Source organism: Pyrus communis, chromosome 5, assembly GCF_963583255.1.
Source record: "Pyrus communis chromosome 5, drPyrComm1.1, whole genome shotgun sequence".
NCBI lineage: Eukaryota > Viridiplantae > Streptophyta > Magnoliopsida > Rosales > Rosaceae > Pyrus > Pyrus communis.
In genome coordinates this window covers 29351126-29374333 of record NC_084807.1, presented here as the reverse complement: position 1 = coordinate 29374333, position 23208 = coordinate 29351126, and the positions used below count along the sequence as shown (strand labels likewise).

The 23208-nt window shown below is 36.0% G+C and overlaps 2 protein-coding genes and 1 pseudogene across 2 annotated transcripts; 2 read left to right on the top strand and 1 right to left on the bottom strand.

Moving 5' to 3' along the window:
* The first annotated feature begins 3551 nt into the window (after positions 1-3551).
* LOC137735649 (caffeic acid 3-O-methyltransferase-like) lies at positions 3552-7222 on the top strand (annotated as a pseudogene).
* A 5126-nt stretch (positions 7223-12348) lies between these two features.
* Positions 12349-15465, top strand: LOC137733845 (caffeic acid 3-O-methyltransferase-like). The gene is made up of 4 exons (XM_068473038.1): positions 12349-12778; positions 14298-14608; positions 14767-14831; positions 14956-15465. The coding sequence occupies exons 1-4, from the start codon at positions 12360-12362 to the stop codon at positions 15256-15258; spliced, it is 1098 nt and encodes a 365-aa protein (XP_068329139.1). The 5' UTR covers positions 12349-12359; the 3' UTR covers positions 15259-15465.
* Positions 15466-15945: 480 nt separating this feature from the next.
* On the bottom strand, positions 15946-17308 carry LOC137735488 (RPM1 interacting protein 13-like). The gene is made up of 3 exons (XM_068474919.1): positions 16910-17308; positions 16423-16509; positions 15946-16311 (listed from the first exon to the last, which is right to left on the bottom strand). The coding sequence occupies exons 1-3, from the start codon at positions 17228-17230 to the stop codon at positions 16177-16179; spliced, it is 543 nt and encodes a 180-aa protein (XP_068331020.1). The 5' UTR covers positions 17231-17308; the 3' UTR covers positions 15946-16176.
* Positions 17309-23208: the final 5900 nt, after the last annotated feature.

Here is a 23208-nt window from a genome sequence, read left to right as displayed (position 1 = left end):
AACCATTAGGAATTAAAATAATTGTGGGATGAGCATAAAATCAGGAATTGAACTCCTAAAATGTCGGAGTCCAATTCTTAAGTGGGATGAGGTATTTGAATTCCTAGAAATGGTGTCCGTCAGGAATCCAAATTTTATAAAGGTAATACCCTCAAACTCCAAAGATGAGAATGGTGCCAGTGTTTGCAGCCATTACAATTGTGATAGCTGGCCATAGGTGCTGTCTTCAAGCCCTTGCTTGACAAGGCTCACATTCCCGATGAAGACCAAAGAAAAGGAAAGATGGTGGTCTCGCGATCAGGGGTGGGTTGGCAGCAGATAAAGATGGAGATAAGAGAGAGATGCCTGGGGAATTTTAGAAAGGGGTGGGTCAGCTGAGAAAGATGAGGAAGATAGGGGAACAGAGAGAGATGTGCCTGGGAAATTTAGACATGGATGGCTCGGCACGGCAGTAGAGATCGTTCTAGACCGGGGATTAGGAGGGATTGTTAATCACTTGGATTTGACTCAAAAAAAACGTAAAAACACAAAATAAATGTATTTCTAACTAATCTAACACTTTAAAATAAATGGGGGATTGGTTTTGGACGAAATTAAACTAAAATAGAAACTTGGAAACAAAACAGATTGTACAAACGAAATTGATGGAATAGAATGAAGAAAAACTAGTTAGAGGGTTCCTTATCCACACATGAACATAAGCATATAATTTGACTCCCAGTTATGACTTCAACAAACGATGAATGACAATGCTCCAAGTTAATTAGGTCCGCTTAAATTAACCTTCAGATTTCCCTAGATTCATTGGATTGAATGGGATACGCATTACAACCAAATTATTCCTAATCAAAGTCTCTCACATGGAATACGCATGATAGAGACATTCAACAAAGATCATTAAGTTCAACGGAAATCATAAACATTGACTAGGCATTCATAACTATGGAATACGCATGTTAATCCAGCCTAGGGTTTACTAAACACAATCGTGACTAGTGATTTTTACTACTCATGAATATAAGTTCATAACGATTAGGTGAAATTCCCTTATATCCTAGCATCAAATCTTAGGCATGCAAATTAAGTGTCGACCCTCAACCCACATACATAAACAAGTTCTTAATCAAAACAGAAAAGTAACCCACATCTAAAGTTCATGAATTCATAACTGGAGTAAATCAAATCATAACCAACATATGTCCATGGCTTCAAATTCGCCTCTAACTAAAAAGAAATTAGTTTCACATGTTTAACATAATTGAATAACAAGTTAAATTAAACATGAAAACAGAAACAAGAAAAGAAAGAACAAATGGATGGAAAGTTAGCTACAGGGTTCATCTCCACATATGTTATACTTGCATAATAAAACGATTTCCAATTGCATTTCAACAAATCATTAATTCTCAACGCCCCGGGTCAATTAGGTCCGCTTAATTTAACCGTCAAGTTTTCCTTAAGTTAATGAATTGGATGGGTTAGCGCAACGCAATTCACAACATTCTCCAAAAGTCCTTTACGTGAAAAGCACAATAAAGATACAATCAAAGATCATTAAGCATCATGAAAACTTTAAGTGTTGACGAGGCATTCGTTACTATGGACTACGCATGAAACTTATGCCAAGAATTTATTTAACGCGATTGTTTATAAGCAACCTCCACTACTTGTGAATATAAGTTCGTAACAATTAGGTGAAACTCACTTATATTCTAGCGTCATATTGATGGATGAAAATTAAGCGCGCATTCTTAATAAACATTCATAAATAAGTTATCAATCAAACGGTTAAACAAATTGAACCACAACTTATGAAACGCAATTAGAATTAATCAAATCAAAATGCAAGCATAAACATATATTTCGAATCACCCCCTAGCTAAAGGGGGTTTAGTTTATTATAACTTTGAAATCAAAGAAATACCTAAACATTCCAACAACTCAAACTTGAATTGTATGAACGTTTAGGCACTCTTCTCTTCCATTCCTCATACGTACAAACAAAGAGAATTGAATTTAAACATTGAAATCAAAGAAACACCTAAACATTCCAACAACTCAAACTTGAATTGTATGAACGTTTAGGCACTCTTCTCTTCCTCGTTGTTGTAGCACAAGGTCTAAGGATAGTTTGATGGTGTGAATGGTTTGGGGAGTGGTGTTTGGATTAATAGGGAAATGGAAAAATGGTGTTTGGATTACAAGGGAACTCACGGCAAAGAGAAGGAATGGAAGTGTTTGTGGTGTGTTGTGTATGAAATGAGATGTTTTTGAATGAATGAATGCAAGGGTATTTATAGGAGTAGTGGAGGGAACATATGGCTATTTCATTTGTAGGTGAAGTAGGTGGATGTTGTAGGTGAAGTGGGTGGATGTTGTAGGTGAAGTGGGTGGATGTTGTAGGTGAAGTGGGTGGATGTTGTAGGTGAAGTAGGTGGATGTTGTAGGTGAAGTGGATGTTGTAGGTGAAGTAGGTGGATGTTATGTTAAGTGATAAGTGATAAGTGATATGATATGTGGTTATGATATGATAAGTGGTTAAGTGGTGATGATAAGTGATAAGTGATTAAGTGATATGATATGTGGTGATGATAAGTAATAAGTGCATGTGGGTTAACTAATGAAGGAAATGCATGTGCAATGACAATGTGTTAGAATGGATGCGTGTTATGCATGGCATGATTGGGATTAGGAAAGTTTTAAATGTCCTAAAACTAAAGAGAACAAGGTTCCAACACTTTGGCTCCAATTAGGTCTTCAATTTCGTCCAACACTTTGGCTTCAAGCATAAGCTATCCGTCCTTAGCCCAAAAGTGCTCCAAAAGTCTCCAAAATGCATCTTTTTGCTCCTTTAGCCCTTTGGACCTACAAACACACGAAAATAGCTTAAAGTACTAAAATAACTAAAGAAACATAACGTAAATGTACGAGAACAAGCCATTTAAGTCGCATAAATATGCTCCTATCAAGATGTGCCTGGGAAATTTAGACATGGATGGCTCGGCACGGCAGTAGAGAGGACAGGGAGTGATATTTTTTTTCTTGGAGTTTATTTTATGTTGGTAACTGGTAAGGACCAATGAAAGAAGAAAAGTTACTAGAAAATGAAAAAATAGTTATTCTCTCTACTGAAAAATGAAAGAATATTAGTTTTACTAAAAATAATTAGATATAAAATAAATTAATTACAATAGAGTTATTTTAGTAATCACATTAATTTTTATTTCGATTCATGTGAATTAGTAAACAATTTACATATATCAATATCATTCATACTCCGATTCCAGTCAATTTTAGTAAACGTCTTTAACATGAATTTGATTATGATTTCACCTCATTCCAATTCCTCCTCAATCTATTTCCTTCTCAATTCAATTCATCTCAATTTAATTACTGATTAGTAAACGAGGCAAGGTGGTGGGTGTCTGGGTGAGTAAACAAATCCCTACATATTGCCAGTTAGCACACCTATCTCTTCTACCCTCATTCCTCCTCTTCCTTTCCTTCTCTCCTCCTCTCTCCTCTCTCTCCACCAACACCAAATCCAAAAAATGGGTTCGACCGGAGAGACTCAGATGACTCCAACCCAAGTCTCTGATGAAGAAATAAACCTCTTTGCCATGCAGCTAGCCAACGCCCCCTTTCTCCTCATGGTGCTCAAGGAAGCCTTCGAGCTCGACCTCCTTGAGATCATGGCGAAAGTCGGGCCTCGCACATTCGTTTCTCCGGCGGACTTAGCTTCATAGTTGCCGACCAAGACCCCTAACACCCCTGTCATGCTGGACCGCATGCTGCGCCTCCTGGTCAACTACTCCATCCTCACTTACTCCCTCCGCACGCTTCCCGACAACAATGTCGAGTGGCTGTACGGCCTCGGCCCCGTCTGCAAGTTCTTGACAAAGAACGAGGGTGGTGTTTCCATTGCTCCTCTATGCCTCATGAGTCAGGACAAGGTCCTTATGGAGAGCTGGTAATTACCACTCTTCTTCTTAATTTATCAAGAAAACTAAGGAAAATGACTTGAAAACTTAGAGTTTTAATGATAAAGACAAAATAAATGGTAAAGTGAATAGTACCAGAATTGACTTTTTAGTGTAAAAATGTGGGTTTTCGTGAAAATGAACAGTACCGGGAGTTTTTCATTAAAGTTCATACTTTATCATCCCAATTTGATCCTAAACCAACATTAATAATGGGTTTTAAACAGGTTCATCATATAAAATCATAAAAATGTTACTAAATGTGAGTGGGGCCTTGAGTATGTGACTGTTATCTATATTTTTAGGGGGTTATTAAGTAGACTAATTTGTTAAATTAAATTATGTGCTATCAATAACAAATAATGTTAATTAACATTAATAATCCAATCATCACAATTATGTCATTTAATTTACAACATTTAGTTTGAAAAGTTAGTCTCCCTAGCTTTACCCTTATTAGTAGAGCAGAGTAATGTTATGGAGACTATCTATTTAATACATATTTTATAAGAGAAATGCTAAGAGGACTCTCTAAAAGTGACACTTTCCATAAACTCTTTGCCACTTTACTAAATTTAACGTTAATTTTTTTATCAGCATTATAAAAAATTTTGCCAAAAACATGAGGTGTCAGAGAGTCCATTGAGAGTTGCCTTAACATTTCTCATTTTATAAACTATATAATGTATTTATTGATATTTTGATTAACATGTTTTTTTTATTGGTGACACATCAAATCAGTTACAAATTTTGTCTAAAAAGTTAATCTACCCAACATTATCCTTTGTACTAAGAGATATGATACAAAGATTCTATCAAAATGAGACTTTCTATAAACTCTCTATCACCTCAATTTCCGTTCATTTTTCGTAGCAATATTATAAAATTTATGCTCAAAACATAAGTTGTCAGAGAGTCCGTGGAGAGTCTGCTTAACATTTCTTTTTGGGAAATGCTAAGGAGATTCTTCATAGACTCTCCGTCTCTCATATTTTTGGCACATTTTTTATACCAATATATAAAATATTATGTCAAAAAATAATATGATGAAGAGTCCGTAAGAAATTCCACTGTAAAAGAGTCTACTTAACCTTTCTCTTTATCTATCTTTACTATTTTCTCCTTTGTTCATGTTACTTTTGCCCGATTTGGTCGTTGGGGACAGACATGACTGGAAATTGATCATTCTTATACAGTTTTAGGGATTTTGTAAAGGAACATATGTTTAATTTAAACAAGTTAGAAAAAAAAATGTAGGATAATCTAATTAAATCTTAACATTTTTCCTTTGTATGACTCCATTGTTTAACACTTTAATTATTCTATTCTTCCATAAAGCTCGAATGTGAGTTAGGTTAATTTGCTTGGAGGTGATTTAAATCCCCTCCTCCATCATTTTCATAAGAACGTCGGAATAAAACTGTATACTCGAACATAAGAGGATAGTGCCTTGCTAAATAGCGTAATCCACATCAATACAAGAATTATGTCAACAATTCCTTATTATTTGATGCTTGTGAGTTATGCGGGCGTTGAAACACGTGGTAGGTGGTTTGGCCTATGTCACATCCCAGGCTCGATTCCACCATAGCACGATATTGTCCGTTTTGGGTTCCGACCACACTCTCACGGTTTTGTTTCTAGGAACTCACATGAGAACTTCCCAGTGGATCACCCATCCTGGGATTGCTTTCACGCGAACTCACTTAACTTCGGAGTTCCTACGAAACCTGAAGCTCACAAAAGGCCTCGTGCTAGGTAGAGATGAGAATATACATATAAGGCTTACATGATCCACCCCCCTTGGGGCCCCGACGTCCTTGTAGGCACATTTCCGGCCAAGGATTGGCTCTGATACCAAATTGTCACATCCCGGCTCAGACCCCCATCACATCCCGGGCTCGACTCTACCATAGCACGATATTGTCCGCTTTGGGCCCCAACCACACCCTCATGGTTTTGTTTCTAGGAACTCACATGAGAACTTCCCAGTGGGTCACCCATCCTGGGATTGCCCTCGCGCGAGCTCGCTTAACTTCGAAGTTCCTATGGAACTCGAAGCCAGTGAGTTCCCAAAAGACCTCGTGCTAGGTATAGATGAGAATATAGATATAAAACTTACAGGATTTACTCCCCTAGACGATGTGGAATGTTACAGCCTAGATCACATATGAGCCATGCCTATGTGACTGATCAAACAACGTGTTGTTTCGTTATTTTACACATACTATATGCTTTTGGTTGTGAGAGTGACATGTATGCTTGTTTTGGGTTTGTGCAGGTACCGCTTGAAAGATGCAGTTCTTGGAGGAATTCCATTCAACAAGGCCTATGGAACGACTCCTTTCGAGTACCAAGGCACTGACCCTAGATTCAACAAGGTCTTCAACAGGGGAATGTCTGACCACTCTACCATTACCATGAAAAAACTTCTAGAGACCTACAAGGGCTTTGAGGGCCTCATATCCGTCGTAGATGTTGGCGGTGCCACTGGCGCTATTGTTAACATGATTGTTTCTAAGTACCCCTCGATTAAGGTATCAATTTTGACTTGCCTCATGTAATAGAAGATGCTCCCCAATTTTTTGATATGTTCTTCATTTTGATAATGCTTGTAGTTCAATTACTTAAAAGCATTTACCTTTACCTCAATCTTTCTCAAGTTCGATTTCTCCTCCTCTAATATTGCTTATGTTTGTACTATTTATCATTTTTGCTAATGAATATGAGATTATGGACGCTGGATGTAGGTGTGGAGCATGTTGGAGGAGACATGTTTGCAAGTGTTCCAAAGGGAGATGCAATTTTCATGAAGGTTAGTTATTATTTATCAAAAAGAGAGTGGATGACTATTTTGTAGTGCTAATATCAATTTCTTGTAAGAGCTTAGTTGCATAATAATTTGGAACTACTCACAAATCATGTATGCAATCTTACAGTCGATATGTCACGACTGGAGTGACGATCATTGCTTGAAATTTTTGAAGAACTGTTATACCGTGCTCCCTGACAATGGGAAGGTGATTCTTGCTGAATGCATTCTTCCAGTAACTACAGACAGCAGCCTTGCCACCAAGGGAGTTGTCAATCTCGGCGTGATCATGTTAGCTTACAACCCTGGAGGAAAAGAGCGGACGGAGAAGGAGTTTGAGGCCTTGGCTAAGGGATCTGGATTCAAAGGCTTCCGCATCATCTGCTCCGCTTTCAACACCTATGTCATTGAGTTTCTTAAGAGGATTTGAGTATAACTTTGGCAGTGGTATACATGCTGCCGTCTGCATTCATATTGCTTTTATTTTGATATGGTGGTCGCGCATTTTTCACCATAACTAGGTTTATAACAAACAAAAAAAATGTAATAAAAAAGTGATTTTATGTTCGTTGTATGTTATAAATTTGGATTCATAGGCTTGCAATGGGGTGTAAAACATGAAAAAACCTGGTGTACGGCGGACAGATCATGTGTCTGTGCTGCCATAAAGAAAAAATAAAGACCTATCCACTATGAGAGTTTTTTGTGAGCATATCAGAGCATCGTTTTGTGGGTAAATAAATGAAACTACTGTGAGTCTCGCTCTAACAGTATTGTCTGGGAGAATAAATGTTGCACGTTACTCAAATAGTTTAATTTAAAACCCCTTGATGCAATCTCCACCGTTCATGTCAAGACAACAAATATATCTTATAGTAGTGATGATAACGTATTTAGTGGGACATTCAACATCTATCTATTATATATATATATATATATATATATATATATATGTATATATATATGTATATCTTATAGTAGTGATGATAATGTATTTAGTGGAACATTCAACATCTATCTATTATATATATATATATATATATATATATATCTTATAGTAGTGATGATAATGTATTCAGTGGAACATTCAACATCTATCTATTATATATATATATATATAGCGAATAGGGCAATGAATACTGCAGATTTGGTGTCATGGCTTCGACAAAAATATTAGGACAAAATTGGCTCTCAACCAAAAAAATCCAAAAGCTGCCTAATATAATATATCAAATAATGCATGGGTAATTTGGTAATTTGAACATCATAAAATATAATATAAATATGAATGGGAAGAGAGAAAAGAATAAAAAAATGGAAGGACGAGTGAAAGTTGACATTGCTCAAGAGGAAAGAAATATATAATAAAAAATAAGGAAAATCATAAATGTTGTGTTCAAAACATCTTAAGAGGCACGTAGCACTGGTGATAAATTAGTACAGTTTTTATTTATTATTTATTTTTTAAATAGGTTAGCAATAATGTGATTCAATCAAATTTTATGAAATATTATTTTTTCTATTTTTAAATACGTTCAAAACATTTTAAGAGACGTGTAATGCTGATTATAAAAAAGGTCATTCCCACGCGGATAATAATGTGATTAAATTAGTTATCAAATGATTGTTTTTTTTCTTTTTCTTTTTTAACAAACAATATTATCTATACTAAAGGGAAGTGGAGTGGGTTTAGCTTCATAATGAGCTAGCAATAATATGATTCAATCAATTGTTTATTAACATTAACTTAGTTGTCAAATGAATGCTTTTTATTTTTTTAACAAATGATATTATCTACATTAAGGGGGAGGAGGTGTGCTTAGCCTTACAATGGGCTAGCAATAGTGTGATTCAATCAGTTGTTTATTAAATATTATTTTCTCTATTCTTAATGTAAATTCTATAGAGACCGATTCTATTATGTGGATTCAACTGCTTTAATTGGTTTATGAGGGGTTTTTTCTAGCGTGATGTAAGACTATTCATTTACTTTAAATATTTGACTTTTCTTTTGTCAATTTACGTATATAAATACATTTAAAACATGTAAGTCGTGCGTAGCTCGCTGTGATTCAAAAAAATATCTTCTGTACGCTCTTTACACTAAGCGGAAGGGGGTGGGCTTAGCCTCACAATGGTCTAACAATAATGTGATTCAATCGGTTGTTCATTCAATATTATTTTCTCTATTCTTAATGTAAATTCTATAGAGACTGATTTTCTTATGTGAATTCAGTTGCTTTAATTGGTTTATGAGGGGTTTCTTCTAGCATGATCTAATATTATTCGTTTACTTCAAATATTTGACTTTCCTTTTGTCAATTTACGCATATAAATACATTTAAAACATGTCAGTCGCGCGTACCATACCGTGATTCAAAGAATGCCTTTAGCACGCGCGTGAGTGTGTGCATGAAGGCTAGTCATATGTTAGTACATCCTACGTTAGTCAATTGAACTGTGGAAAGCGAAAACTAATCAATGAAAATCTAAATTGGTGAACAAATATTTTAATTAAACACATTGCACAACTTATCTCTCTTAAATTTTTAATACTTTTGCATGGTTGGTGAAGAAGTTTTTTTAATGAGGGGAGACTTTGTACCTCTTTTGGTTGTGGAAAGATTACTTTTCTTCAGAAATGGATCATTTTCGGATCGCTTCCATCTATTCCATCTATTCCATTAACCTGGGGTTTCAGGCTATTGAAATTTGATCCAATGGCTAAAGTTATTATAACTTTTAAAGTAGACTCTTGTTTGTAGCAGTGGCGGATCCAGAATTTTAGCATCGGTTAATGTTTACTTGAATGAGATTGGGACCCACTTAATTTACTCTCTCCTTTTTATTGAAATCTCTAAATTGTTTTTTACTTCGGAATTGATTAAAAACCCATCATGTGGAGTCCAAGGGATGTCCAATCACAATGAGAAGAGCAGTCGGCAGTGCTTTTAAAACTTTTTTTTATTGGCTTGGCTCAAAACGGTGTGTTTGGCCACGTCTATTGCGCCCTGACTCGCCCTCAAAGTTTGGATATGTAAATTATCATTAAGTTTGTTCATATATTTTTCAAAAACAAAACTAAGAGGGAAAAATATTAAACACAATACCTTAAGAGAATTTTATTAGCACTCCAAAAATCTCATTCTACACTCCTCTTAAGTGTATTTTTCTTTTTAATTATAGAAAAATATTATAACAATTTTTTTAATCTTAAATATAAGTATAAATACTCTTAAGAATCCCTAAAAGGAAATAAAACAATACAAAACCAGATAAAGAGTACATTATAAAGCTAGACTTAAAAGGTAAGACCTGTGGAAGGCATGTGGGGTCCTGCATGGTGGTCGACAACTTGGGAAGAGGATCCTCTCCTGAGCTCAGAATGGGATCCTCCTGACCAGCCCATCTGGGCCGTTCAAATTTAATCCAACGGTTGCAAATATTATAACTTTTAGAGGGCCCCCTGTTTGGAACTGTTGGATTAAATTTGAACGGTCCAGATGGGCTGGTTAGGAGGATCCCCATCATGAGCTCAGGAGATGATCCTCTTCCGTGATAACTTGGTACCACATCAAGGGCATGTTTACCAAAGGGCAAAAGGATGGTGGGAACCGGAATTGCACATATCCCTAACCATTCTAGCGGTTACCAAACCATCAGGAATTAAAATAATTGTGGGACCCGCATAAAATCAGGAATTCAACTCTTGAAATGACCGGAGTCTAATTATTGAGTGGGAGAAGGCATTTGAATTCCTGGAAATGGTGTCCATTGGGAATCCAAATTTTATACCGGTAATACCCTTAAACTCCAAAGATGAGAATGGTATCAGTGTTTGTAGCCGTTGCGATTGTGATAGCTGGCCATAGTTAGGGGTGGAATTTTTTTGCCACATTACCATACCAACCGAATTACCAACCGTACCATACCAAAGTTGTGCCAAAAAATTTGTACCATTGGTAATGGTACGGTATTTGTACCGTACCATACATTTTTGGTACGGTAATGGTACTCAAAACCATTACCAGTGGTATACCATATTGTACGACGACTATTAATATTATATTATTTATTTAATCATTTACATATAATTAGGTATTATTATCATTATATATGCACTTTATATTTTTTCCTAGTCATTTATCCAATCATCTCACCCTCTAACATCTACTTTCCCAATAAAAAAACATAAGCCTTCTTGCGCTGCGACTCTTCATCTTTTCACTCATCTAGCCACTGACTTCATCTCTGTTGCTCTAGTTCCTACGACTCTCTCTCTCTCTTCGGAGTCCATCTCATCTTTTCCTTCATCAAATTGGGATGTCTTTCTCCCTAACTTCGTCTATCAAGTTAATTTTTGTACAATTTTAAGGAATGTAGAGATGAAATTTAGGAATCTTTGTACTATTTTTTTAGGGATATTGGGTTCTTTCAACAATTTTTCCATCTATTTACTTCTTGTTTCTTAAATGAATCTCTATAAAATTCTCATAATTAAATAAAAAAGTTTTAGAAACCCAAAGGGAGTGGCCAAAACAAGTTTGGGCCTTGAATTGGGTTGGAAAAAAAAAATCAAATTTTGGCCCAAAACAAAGTGGTAATTACCATATCATGCCAACCGAACTATTTGGCATGCCGAAATTCGGTATACCGAAAGTTTGACACGGTAATGATAATAGTTTTGGTCATACCAAAAGTTTGGTATGATAATTGGTACATGGGTTTTGGTACGGTAATCGTACCAATACCACCCCTAGCCATAGGTGCTGCCTTCAAGCCCTTGCTTGATAAGGCTTACGTTCCCAACGAAGACCAAAGAAAAGGAAAGATGGTGGTCTCGTGATTAGGGGTGGGTTGGTAGCATATAAAGATGGAGACGAGAGAGAGATGCCTGGGGAATTTTAGAAAGGGGTGGGTCAACAGAGAAAGATGAGATAGATAGGGGAAGAGAGAGAGATGTGCCTGAGAAATTTAGAAATGGATGGGTCAGCACGGCTACAGAGAGATGGGGGAGAGAGAGGACATGGAGTGATATATTTTTTTTTCTTGGAGTTTATTTCATGTTGGTATCTAGTAAGGACCAATGAAAGAATAAAAGTTACTAGAAAATAAAAAAAAATAGTTATTCTCTCTACTGCAAAATGAAAGAATATTAGTTTACTAAAAATAATTAGATATAAAATAAATTAATTACAATAGGGGTATTTTAGTAATCATATTAATTTTTATTTCGATTTATGTGAATTAGTAAACAATTTATATATATCAATATCATTTATACTCCGATTCCAGCCAATTTTAGTAAATGTCTTTAACATGAATTTGATTCTGATTTCACCTCATTCTAATTCCTTCTCAATCCAGTTTCTCTTAATTTGATTACAAATTAGTAAATGAGGCAAGAAGGTGGGTGAGTAAACAAATCCCTATATATTGCCAGTTAGCATACCCGTCTCTTCTACCCTCATTCCTCCTCCTCTCCTCTCCTCTCCTCTCCTCGTTCTCTCTCTCTCTCTCTCTCTCTCTCTCTCTCTCTCTCTCTCTACAAACACCAAATCCTAAAAATGGGTTCGACCGGAAAGACTCAGATGACTCCAACCCAAGTCTCCGAGCAAGAAACAAACCTCTTCGCCATGCAGCTAGCCAACGCCCCCGTTCTCCCCATGGTGCTTAAGACAGCCCTCGAGCTCGACCTCCTCGAGATCATGGCGAAAGCCGGGCCTGGCGCTTTCGTTTCTCCGGCGGACTTAGCTTCGCAGCTGCCGACCAAGAACCCTGACGCCCCCGTCATGCTGGACCGCATGCTGCGCCTCCTGGCCAGCTACTCCGTCCTCACTTACTCCCTCCGCACGCTACCCGACGGCAATGTCGAGCGGCTGTACGGCCTCAGCCCCGTATGCAAGCTCTTGACAAAGAACGGGGATGGTGTTTCCTTTGCTCCTCTCTGCGTCATGAGTCAGGACAGGGTCTTTATGGAGAGCTGGTAATTACCACTCTTCTTCTTAATTTATCATCATAATTTGATCCTAAACAAACATTAATAATGGGTTTTAAACAGGTTCATCAGATCAAAATCATAAAAATGTTACTAACTGTGAGTTGGGCCTTGAGTATGTGATTGTTATCTATATTTTTAGGGGGTTATTAAGTAGACTAATTTGTTAAACTAAATTTGCAAATTAAATTATGTGCTATTAATAACAAATAACGTTAATCAACATTTAAGTAATAATCCAATCATCACAACTATATCATTTAATTTACAACATTTAGTTTAAAAATTTAGTGTCTCTAACATTACCCTTATTAGTAGAGTAGAGTAATGTTATGGAGACTATCTATTTAATACATATTTTATAAGAGAAATGCTAAGAGGACTCTCTCAAAGTGACATTTTCCATAGACTCTCTGCCACTTTACAGTTTAACGTTAATTTTCTTATCAGCATTATAAAACATTTTGCCAAAAACATGAGGTGTCAGAGAGTCCATTGAGAGTTGCCTTAACATTTCTCATTTTATAAACTATATAATGTGTTTATTGATATTTTGATTAACATATTTATTTTTATTGGTGACACATCAAATCAGTTACAAATTTTGTCTAAAAAGTTAATCTACACAACATTATCCTTTGTACTAAGAGATATGATACGGAGATTCTACCAAAATGATACTTTCTATAAACTCTCTACCACCTCAATTTCCATTCATTTTTCGTATCAATATTATAAAATTTATGCTAAATACATAAGTTGTTAGAGAGTCCGTGGAGAGTCTCCTTAGCATTTCTTTTCATAGACTCTCCGTCTCTCATATTTTTAGCACATTTTTATACTAATATTATAAAATATTGTGTCAAAAAATAATATGACAAAAAGTCCGTAAGAAATTCTACTGTGAAAGAGTCTACTTAACCTTTCTCTTTATCATTCTCTACTATTTTCTTCTTTGTTCATGTTACTTTTGCCCGATTTGGTCGTTGGAGACAGACAAGACTGGAAATTCATCATTCTTGTACAGTTTTAGGAATTTTGTAAAGGAACATATGTTTAATATAAACAAGTTAGATAAAAATGTAGGATAATCTATTTACATCTTAACATTTTCCTTTGTATGACTCCATTGTTTAACACTTTAATTATTCTATTCTTCCATAAAGCTCGAATGTGAGTTAGGTTAATTTGCTAGAGGTGATTTAAATCCCCTCCTCCATCATTTTCATAAGAACGTCGGAATAAAACTGTATACTCGAACATAAGAGGATACTGCCTTGCTAAATAGCGTAATCCACATCAATACAAGAATTATGTCAACAATTCCTTATTATTTGATGCTTGCGAGTTATGCGGGCATTGAAACGCGTGGTAGGTGGCTTGGCCTAGGTCACATATGAGCCATGCCCATATGACTGATCAAACGACGTGTTGTTTCGTTATTTTACACATACTATATGCTTTTGGTTGTGAGAGTGACATGTATGCTTGTTTTGGGTTTGTGCAGGTACCACTTGAAAGATGCAGTTCTCGAAGGAGGAATTCCATTCAACAAGGCCTTTGGAATGACTGCTTTTGAGTACCCTGGCACTGACCCTAGATTCAACAAGGTCTTCAACAGGGGAATGGCTGTCCAATCTACCATTATCATGGAAAAACTTCTAGAGACCTACAAGGGCTTTGAGGGCCTCACATCCGTCGTAGATGTTGGCGGTGGCACTGGCGCTGCTGTTAACATGATCGTTTCTAAGTACCCCTCGATTAAGGGTATCAACTTCGACTTGCCTCATGTCATAGACGATGCTCCCCAATTTCTTGGTATGTTCTTCATTTCTGATAATGCTTGTAGTTCATTTACTTAAAAGCATTTACCTCGACCTTTCTCAAGTTCGATTTCTCCCCCTCTAATATTGCTTATGTTTGTACTATTTATCATTTTTGCTAATGAATATGAGATCTATGGATGTTGGATGTAGGTGTGGAGCATGTTGGAGGAGACATGTTTGCAAGTGTTCCAAAGGGAGATGCAATTTTCATGAAGGTTAGTTATTATTTATCAGAAAGAGAGTCGATGACTATTTTGTAGTGGTAATATCAATTTCTTCTAAGAGCTTAGTTGCATAATAATTTGGAACTACTCACAAATCATGTATGCAATCTTACAGTCGATATGTCACGACTGGAGTGACGATCACTGCTTGAAAATTTTGAAGAACTGTTATACCGCGCTCCCTGACAATGGGAAGGTGATTCTTGCTGAGGGCATTCTTCCAGTAGCTCCAGACAGCAGCCTTGCCACCAAGGTAGTTGTCAATCTCGACGTGATCATGTTGGGTTACAACCCCGGAGGAAAAGAGCGCACGGAGAAGGAGTTTGAGGCCTTGGCTAAGAGATCTGGATTCAAAGGCTTCCGCGTCATCTGCTCCGCTTTCCACATCTATGCCATTGAGTTTCTTAAGAAGATTTGAGTATAACTTTGGCAGTGGTATGCTGCCGTCTGCCTTCATATTGCTTTTATTTTGATATGGTGGTCGCATATTTTTCACCATAACTAGGTTTATATGTTACCAAAAAAAAAAAAAAAAAAAAAAAAGTAATAAGAAAGAAAAAATAAAGAACTATCCTCTGTGAGAGTTTTTTTTTTTTTGTGGGCGTATCAGAGCATCGTCTTGTGGGCAGATGAATGAAGCTACTGTGAGCCTCGCTCTAACAGTATTGGTAATTGCTTGACGCTAAACATTACTTAAAGCTTGCACCAACCAATAATTTTGATTTTACAATTACACGTGCAAATTGACAATTTGAGATTCTCTCTATGCAATGTTTTTTTCTTTGTGAAAGAACTTGCGTTTTGAGAAAATCTCAGTCACAATCAATATTATTTAACTTTGATCTCATTTATGGGAATGGTTGATATTCATCAAAGAATCACTATTTTTTACGGTTTCAATTTTAAGATATAATATTGATTGAACTTATCACTATGATTGATTGTTTTAGGGTGTCTTTCAACCATTGGATAGAATTTGAGTTTGTATACACAATTTGATACTTATAACCAAAAATCAACGCTCTAGTGCAATTTTTTACCTAAGTACTTAACTCTCTCAACAGATAGAATTAAAGTTAATTAATAGAATTGATCGCGGGTGAGATTTCTTCACAACAATCACGAATTGAACTAATCAAATTTGATTCCATTTCTACCAACATCGTAAGTTCATTTGTAACTACATCTCTTCGAGTCAGAACAAAAGCCATTTCAAGTACCCTCCCTATGAACAATATTACATGAACTTGCCGCCTACTAGTAAAACAACAGTTCACTTTTCTGGTATTTTTCATACACCGTTATCCGCAATACGGCTAAACAACAGGAGCTTTGTTCATTTCTTCATCGCGGCTTGCTGCTTCATCAACATCCTTTTGCACTCCCAGTCACCAATGTGCGCAGCAGCATGGCAATGTGACAGTTTCCACAACCCGCATGGAGCGGCAGAATCGCAAACATAGCAGTAGCACTACATACAATCAGTGAATTCACTTTTGAGATGCCAAGTTAAACAATATAGATAGGGAATCGGGGATACATTCACAAGATGCAAATATTTGAGGTTGTAAAACTCTGTTACCAGCTCACAGTAGCTCTCATGGGGTGTCGTCTCGAAAGGAAATTTCAGGCAGAGGTGTCTTGAATGTGGATAGTCTCTACAAGCAACCTACACAGCATCAATTCAAATCCACACGAGGCATCAGACATTCACCAAATTAGCTCATAAATTTACAAAAATTGGAATAAGAACAGACAAGCAGAAAAGTTGGAAGCTTTATTATAAATTTTAAGTCTTTTGAGGTCAAACACCAGAAGGTTCATAGGCAAAATGTCACAATGGGGTTACAATTTCTAATTCATTTGTTCACCTGCATTTTCCTAGCAACCAAACACGACAAAGAAAATTGATTAAAAATTTCCCTTCTTTTGCAAAACCCTAGAAGGGTCATATGTAAAATGGGGTTATGATTTCAAATTCAATTCTTCACCTGCATTTTCCCAGCAACCAAACAGAAGAAAGAAAATTAACACAAAAAATCAAAAGGGTCAACGGTAAAAATCAAAACCTGTCCTTTCTCAGCAACAACAGCGATATCGGGAGAACCGCCACCACCACCATTATCCGACACGGACAACTTGGAAAACTGCACCGGCTCAAAGGGGTCGAAATCCAAGATGAAGCAGTCCTCGACGTCCTCAAAATGTTTGACATCGACCTTGTTTTTGACACAGACAATGTGCTTGATCGGACTCCCGTCCTCGTCCTCCGCGGAAGAAGACGACGGAGCTTTCTGGGGAGTTTTCTCGGCTGTCACCCCCTTCTTCTCGCGCGACGGCGTCGTCGACGACAGATTAATCGCTTTGACATCGATTCCGATTTCGCTCATTTTCTCTCACCCAGGATTTTGAATTTTTTGAATCTCTTTTCGTCTGGTGATTCAGATAAACAATCACTTTTAGGCTCTCGACACAATCACCACTTCGTTTAAAATGGAAAGGAGGACCGGCATCCATGGAACAGTGGCAGTGTCGTATTAGATTTCAGACTACAACTTGGGCTGGCCCAAAATTGTGAATTATCAATGTCCAAACGTGGTCCAGACCAAAATTAAAAATTATTTGGGCCTGACATCTGTGGTATGGATAATCCATACAATTGAATGACGTCATTTGCTTGCTGTTAATTGGGCATGCACACATCTCCTTGGAATGGAAAAGAAAACTAGATCATGATTACAAATTGTATGATTGAAAACCATCTGTTCAACACATGTTTAAGTGCGTACAAGATAGGGATTAGTGAGTGGATTTTGTTTGTTTATTTCGTCATTACTTACGTATTTGGAGTAGTAGAAGTTGTGATTGAAAATCATACCTAATTGTTCTGGTATGAAATTTTATTTCAGATTCTTTATTTGCGACATACCTTGTTTCAACATGAGATCCACTTTTTTTTTTCCATTTTTTGCGTGTAAGTAAACACAATACAATAAAACCTCTTTAAAGTTATACAGTTTGAACCGAACCAGTTTTATAATTTTAGGAAGGTTATTACTAAATAGAGGGTGTACTGAAAAACATTATTTAATGAATTATTTATCCTTGATGAATGTTTATTTCCTAAATAGGATTCTTTAAAAGGCAAATATTTTATTTTTTGCATATTTTTGTGATTATTGACAGTTATAACTATGTAGATGCGTACTTCCTCAAGATGAGACAAACAAAAATTATAACTTGTTACAATGTGGAGTTTATTCCATTACATACCTGAAATATTATTTATCCTTAATGAATGCCGTTATTCGGAGGTTCGAATCTTTCAATTCAAGAACATACCCGACCCGCAATCCCATTATTATGTATTTCCTAAGTAGGATTTGTTGGGCCCCAATTATTTTATATTTTTGCATATTTTTGTATTCATTGACAATTATTTATAATTATGTAGAGACGTTTTTCCTTAAGATGGGATAAAAAAAGATTATAACTTATTACAATATAGAGAACCGATCATAAATGAGACATGAATTTTTTATGACTTTAAAAGAGATTATTCACCATTATAGAGTATTGCTTTAAAAAAAAATTACTGTATATACGAAAGAGAACGATACTATGACCTTACATATCCAGTCCCCATAAACCTGACCTTACATATCCAGTCCCCATAAACCTATTAAGGGTATGGACATCTTTATATTTTGCTTTGTTAGAAGCTTTGGCCACCAAATTACAAACGATAATGGTGGATGAAGGATTCCAGCACATAGTATTGTCTGGGAGAATAAACGTTGCACGTAACTCAAATAGTTAAATTTAAAACCCTTTGACGCGATCTCCACTGCAATCCCCACTGTTCACGTCAGCAGAACAAATATATCTTATTGTAGTGATAATAATGTATTTAGTGGAACATTCAACATCATATCTTAAGACATCCTACTTTATTCAATTGGACTGTGGAAAGCGCAAACTAATCAATGAAAAGTTAACTTGGTGAACAAATATTTTAATTAAACACGTTGCACAACTACTCCCTTAAATTTTTAATCCTTTTGCATGGTTGGTGAAGAAGCTTTGTTAAAGAGGGGAGACCTTTGGAATTCTTTTGGTTCTCAATTTTCACGAGCCTTTTTATCTCTGGAAAGATTACTTTTCTTCCCGACAAAAAGAGAAGGGTCCAACTAAGAGGTGGAATTGCAATTTGTTTTGGTCACCAAGAGCTGCATCCAAATTCCGATCCGTCATCAACATGTTCAAAAAATTAGGTGAGATGTGACGGTGCCGTTTGTCAAACCCTAGCCTATTAAATAACACCATTTATCGACTTACCTAATGGATTTTGTATTAATGATTAGTTTGAGCAGATATTGAAATTAATATATTCGATATCCAGAAATTATTAACCTGTTAACCTTTTCTGTTTTTATCATTGAAATGTGATCAATTTCCCTAGGATTATTTAGATTAATTTTGAAACTGATTGTAATCATTTGTGTGTGTGAGACTTACAAAACAAGAATGGCAATAAGAGCAAGTCCACTCTTCTCAATTGCTCAAGCAGTTGGGTGACTAAATCCCTCAAAACCCCCAAAATCCTTTCCACCCCAGGCCAATGAGTCGAGCTACGGTGGAAGGAAGCAGAGCCGAATTGCTCAATTGGCCAGGAATAGCCCAACTCAACGCCTAAATGGAGCTGGCCTTAGCAATGTTTTTTTTTTTTTTTTCGGTCAGGCGCATGTAGTTCACGCGTGAGGCAAGTCAACTGGCCAAACCTGCAGCGTTGGGGCCCGCACTGCATGCACACTCAACCCTCAGCAGTTCAATTTACACAAAGTTTCTATCCTACGGTCTAGTTTTTCAGGAAATAAAAAATAAAAGCAAAATCTAAAGAAAACACTTATTAATTTTGGCCCACACGGCATAATATGGGTTGTTTTGCAATCCAACGGTTCATATTAATTAGGCAACAAATAAATATTAAAAATTATAAAAAATAGAAATTACAGGATCATGACACGTGGCGCTATGAGATTCGTTAAAAATCTAATCGAAATATTTCCAAAAAAATTTTAATTTCGAATAATCACACATAGCGTGACATGATTTGTTAAAAATCTTATTCGAAACCAAACAAACTTATATTTTTAATAATTTTTTTTTTAAAACTAATTTTTTAATGTCAACTGCCTAGGCAATTTATTTTACGAAATAAAAAAGCACTCGGGTAATTACTATTCACTTAGACAATAATTACCTTTGCCAAATTACCTAGACAATTATTGCATTCGTGGAGTGAAACTGCTCTAATCAACTCACCCACACAATTTATGTGTGCATTAAGATGGTACATGCACTCTTCTAGAATATTGTCCCAATGAAGTAAGAGAACCAAACCATTTCAGCTTAAGTGGAGTAAAAGAAATCGAACAATACCTTAATTATTATAGAGAAGGCACAATTGTTGTCTAAGGTAATTAAGGTCATCTCCAACCGAGGGCTGGTTAAAGGGCTAGTTTTAGCTTTCTGGCCCTCCAAGATATTAATATTTTAATGAACAGTACATGCCCATATTTGCCTTTGTCTCCAACCGAGGGCCAAAGGACCATAGGGCCAAACATAATTTATTATTTAAAAACTACAACTTAAATTTAAAAACAACAAATTAAATTTAAAAACTACAAATTAAATTTAAAACTACAAATTAAATCTAAAAACAACATTAACTTGAATTTAAAAACTACAACAACTTAAATTTAATATCCATAATCAACATCATCTTCATCATCCACCATTGTAGGAGTATAGTCAGAGGTAAAGAACTATCGCCGAGTCATAATTTCTTTTTCTTTTTTTCCTATCAAAATAGGCCTTACTCATTGCAGTGTAATTCGAAGTGTTCCTTTCTATATTCTTATCATCCATCTTTTCTTGTATTTTTTTTGGCTCGTTCTTCATGCCTACACTTCCTTTCTTCTGCCTCAAGGGCATTTTGCTCTGCCATTAATCGCAATGAGGCCACCACTTCATGTTGAGAGGCGTAATCATCATTTGCCTTACCATTTTCCTTTAACCTTCGCGCTTTGTTTCGTCCCATAGCCCTAAGTATGAAACCTTCACCCGAAGACGGATTTTCTACCCTTATTTGTTGAATGGTAAGAGATCCATCTTCATCCATATCTGCAGCTAAGGATGCAGTTCCGAACACCGGCATAGGAGCTCTATGTTGAGGTGGATCTTCAAATAACACCTACCCTTTACAAATTTCCCAACAACTATGAAACTGAAAGGGTTTCGAGCTGCTCTCCATATACAATTCCTCCACTTGGCGTACCTAAAAATATAATTACAAAAATTAAAGGAAATTAATTTATGAAATTAAATGTAATATAATTAAATATTTAAAATAAATTGTGAAAACACTTACTTCGTTGTAGTAATTAGCGTCGCTTTCATGTCTACTTGCGATTGCTAACAATGCTTGATGTCATTTGTTCAAACTTAGCTGGAGATGTTTCTTCGATCTTGAAAAACAACTCTCGTGGTTTCAGATATTCAGTGGAGTGGTGCCTTCATAGAACTCTAAGTATTTTTTGGATACACGAGTCCAAACACCGTCATTTGTTTGACAATTCCCATGCACACTATCTTCGGACACCCATCTATAAGCCTTGCAAGGAGCTTCATCTTCTTTTCGACTCCAAGCCCTACCTTTCATTGTAGACGAGGCCATTTGAAAATTATTGAAAAATTTGAAGGATAAATTTTTGAAAGAGGAAAGAAAATATGAGAATTGAAATGGTGTAGGAATGGTGAAAATTTTGTGAGGAATAGTGAATGAATGGTTTAGGTATTTATAGGAAAAAAAAATAGAGACTGTTTTCGATCTATTTTCGGCCTTTTAGCCCTCTGGATCCTTCAGTTAGAGATGACCTAACATCACCATACTTATGATGCTTGATATATGGAACGTGTTTATCATCACGTGATGTTTCATTTCTATTATGTAATGTTAGTGTAAATTATTTTAGGCATTTTATTACATTATTGAACTGAAGCAGCATAATAACAAAAAATTCATTCCATGCAAATTGCTCTTTTATAGTTGGTTTTTTAGCCAAAATGGTACCTAAGATTTGCATAACACATCACTTTGGTCCCTAAGATTGAAAATCAATAGAAATGGTCCTTGAGATTGTCCACCATCCATTATTTTGGTCATTTTGTTAAAAACTTCGTTAAGTGTCCCTGGACGAAAGTTTGGGCAATTTTCAAAGCTTTGTAACTCAATTGTTCTTAACCAAATTCGACCCATAATATATCAAAATGAAGATAGGAAAGTGTAGAACAAGATTATACCTACTTGAAAGCCCAATGGTTGCTGGAGATAGCCTGAAAGGTGACTGGTTCGCCGGAAAACTGGAAAACTAGTTGGAAACTGGGTAAATTTTAAACGTTCATAACTTCTTCAATACTCAACGAAATCGAGTGATTCAAAAAACGAAAACCATACTTCTCGATGAGACGAAGAGAATGGTACTTTTTTTTTCGGCTAAATCACCATGGTTTGGCTGAAAAAATGGCTTCAAAGTGGCTGTCTTGGTCTTGAGTTAGCCACTTTTGAGCCATTTTCCAGCCAAACCATGGCGAATTATCTGTCTAAAAAGGTACAATTCTCTTCATCTCGTTAAGAAGTATGATTTTCGTATTTGAATCACTCGATTTAGTTGAGTATTGAAGAAGTTATGAATGTTTAAAGTTTACCCAGTTTTCGGCGAGTTTTCAAAATTTTCAGCGGACCAGTCACCTTTCAGGCTATTTTTCGGCCATCTCCTACAACCATTGGGCTTCAAAATAGGTATAATCTTGTTCTACACTTTCTTATTTTCATACGAAGCCTTGAAAATTGCCTAAACTTCTAGTCAAGAGTTCTCGGACACTTAACGGAATTTTTAATGGTGGACAATCTTAGGGACCATTTCTATTGATTTTCAATCTCAGGGACCAAAGTGATGTATTATGCAAATCTTAGAGACAATTTTGGCTAAAATGCCTTTATAGTTTGTCCAATGCCATTCAAGCTTCTTTGTTTCATTTCACAATTCTTGGATTAAGTAACTTGTTTTGCCAGATCAACTAGGGAGAAAAACTTTGGACTTAAAAACTTTTCAAACACCATAACATATAATAAATAAATAACAACGACCTTATTGTAAACTATGCTCTATCACCAGCTACAAGGACTTCAAAAAGGAGCAATTCACTTCTTCTTTTTTCCAGTTCTCCCAACTCCAACTCCAAGAGAACAATATATCAGTACATGTGCTGGTGTAAAATGCGTTCACGTTAATTTAAACCATCG

What these genes read in the sequence shown, in the direction of transcription:
- LOC137733845 (XM_068473038.1), top strand. Translation starts at nt 12,360, where the DNA reads ATGGGTTCGACCGGAAAGACTCAGATGACTCCAACCCAAGTCTCCGAG. An exon ending in AGGGTCTTTATGGAGAGCTG is followed by an intron (nt 12,779 to 14,297) that starts GTAATTACCACT and finishes GGGTTTGTGCAG; the next exon opens with GTACCACTTGAAAGATGCAG. An exon ending in CGATGCTCCCCAATTTCTTG is followed by an intron (nt 14,609 to 14,766) that starts GTATGTTCTTCA and finishes TGTTGGATGTAG; the next exon opens with GTGTGGAGCATGTTGGAGGA.
- LOC137735488 (XM_068474919.1), bottom strand. Translation starts at nt 17,230, where the DNA reads ATGAGCGAAATCGGAATCGATGTCAAAGCGATTAATCTGTCGTCGACG. An exon ending in TTGTTGCTGAGAAAGGACAG is followed by an intron (nt 16,510 to 16,909) that starts GTTTTGATTTTT and finishes GATGCTGTGTAG; the next exon opens with GTTGCTTGTAGAGACTATCC. An exon ending in ATGAGAGCTACTGTGAGCTG is followed by an intron (nt 16,312 to 16,422) that starts GTAACAGAGTTT and finishes GATTGTATGTAG; the next exon opens with TGCTACTGCTATGTTTGCGA.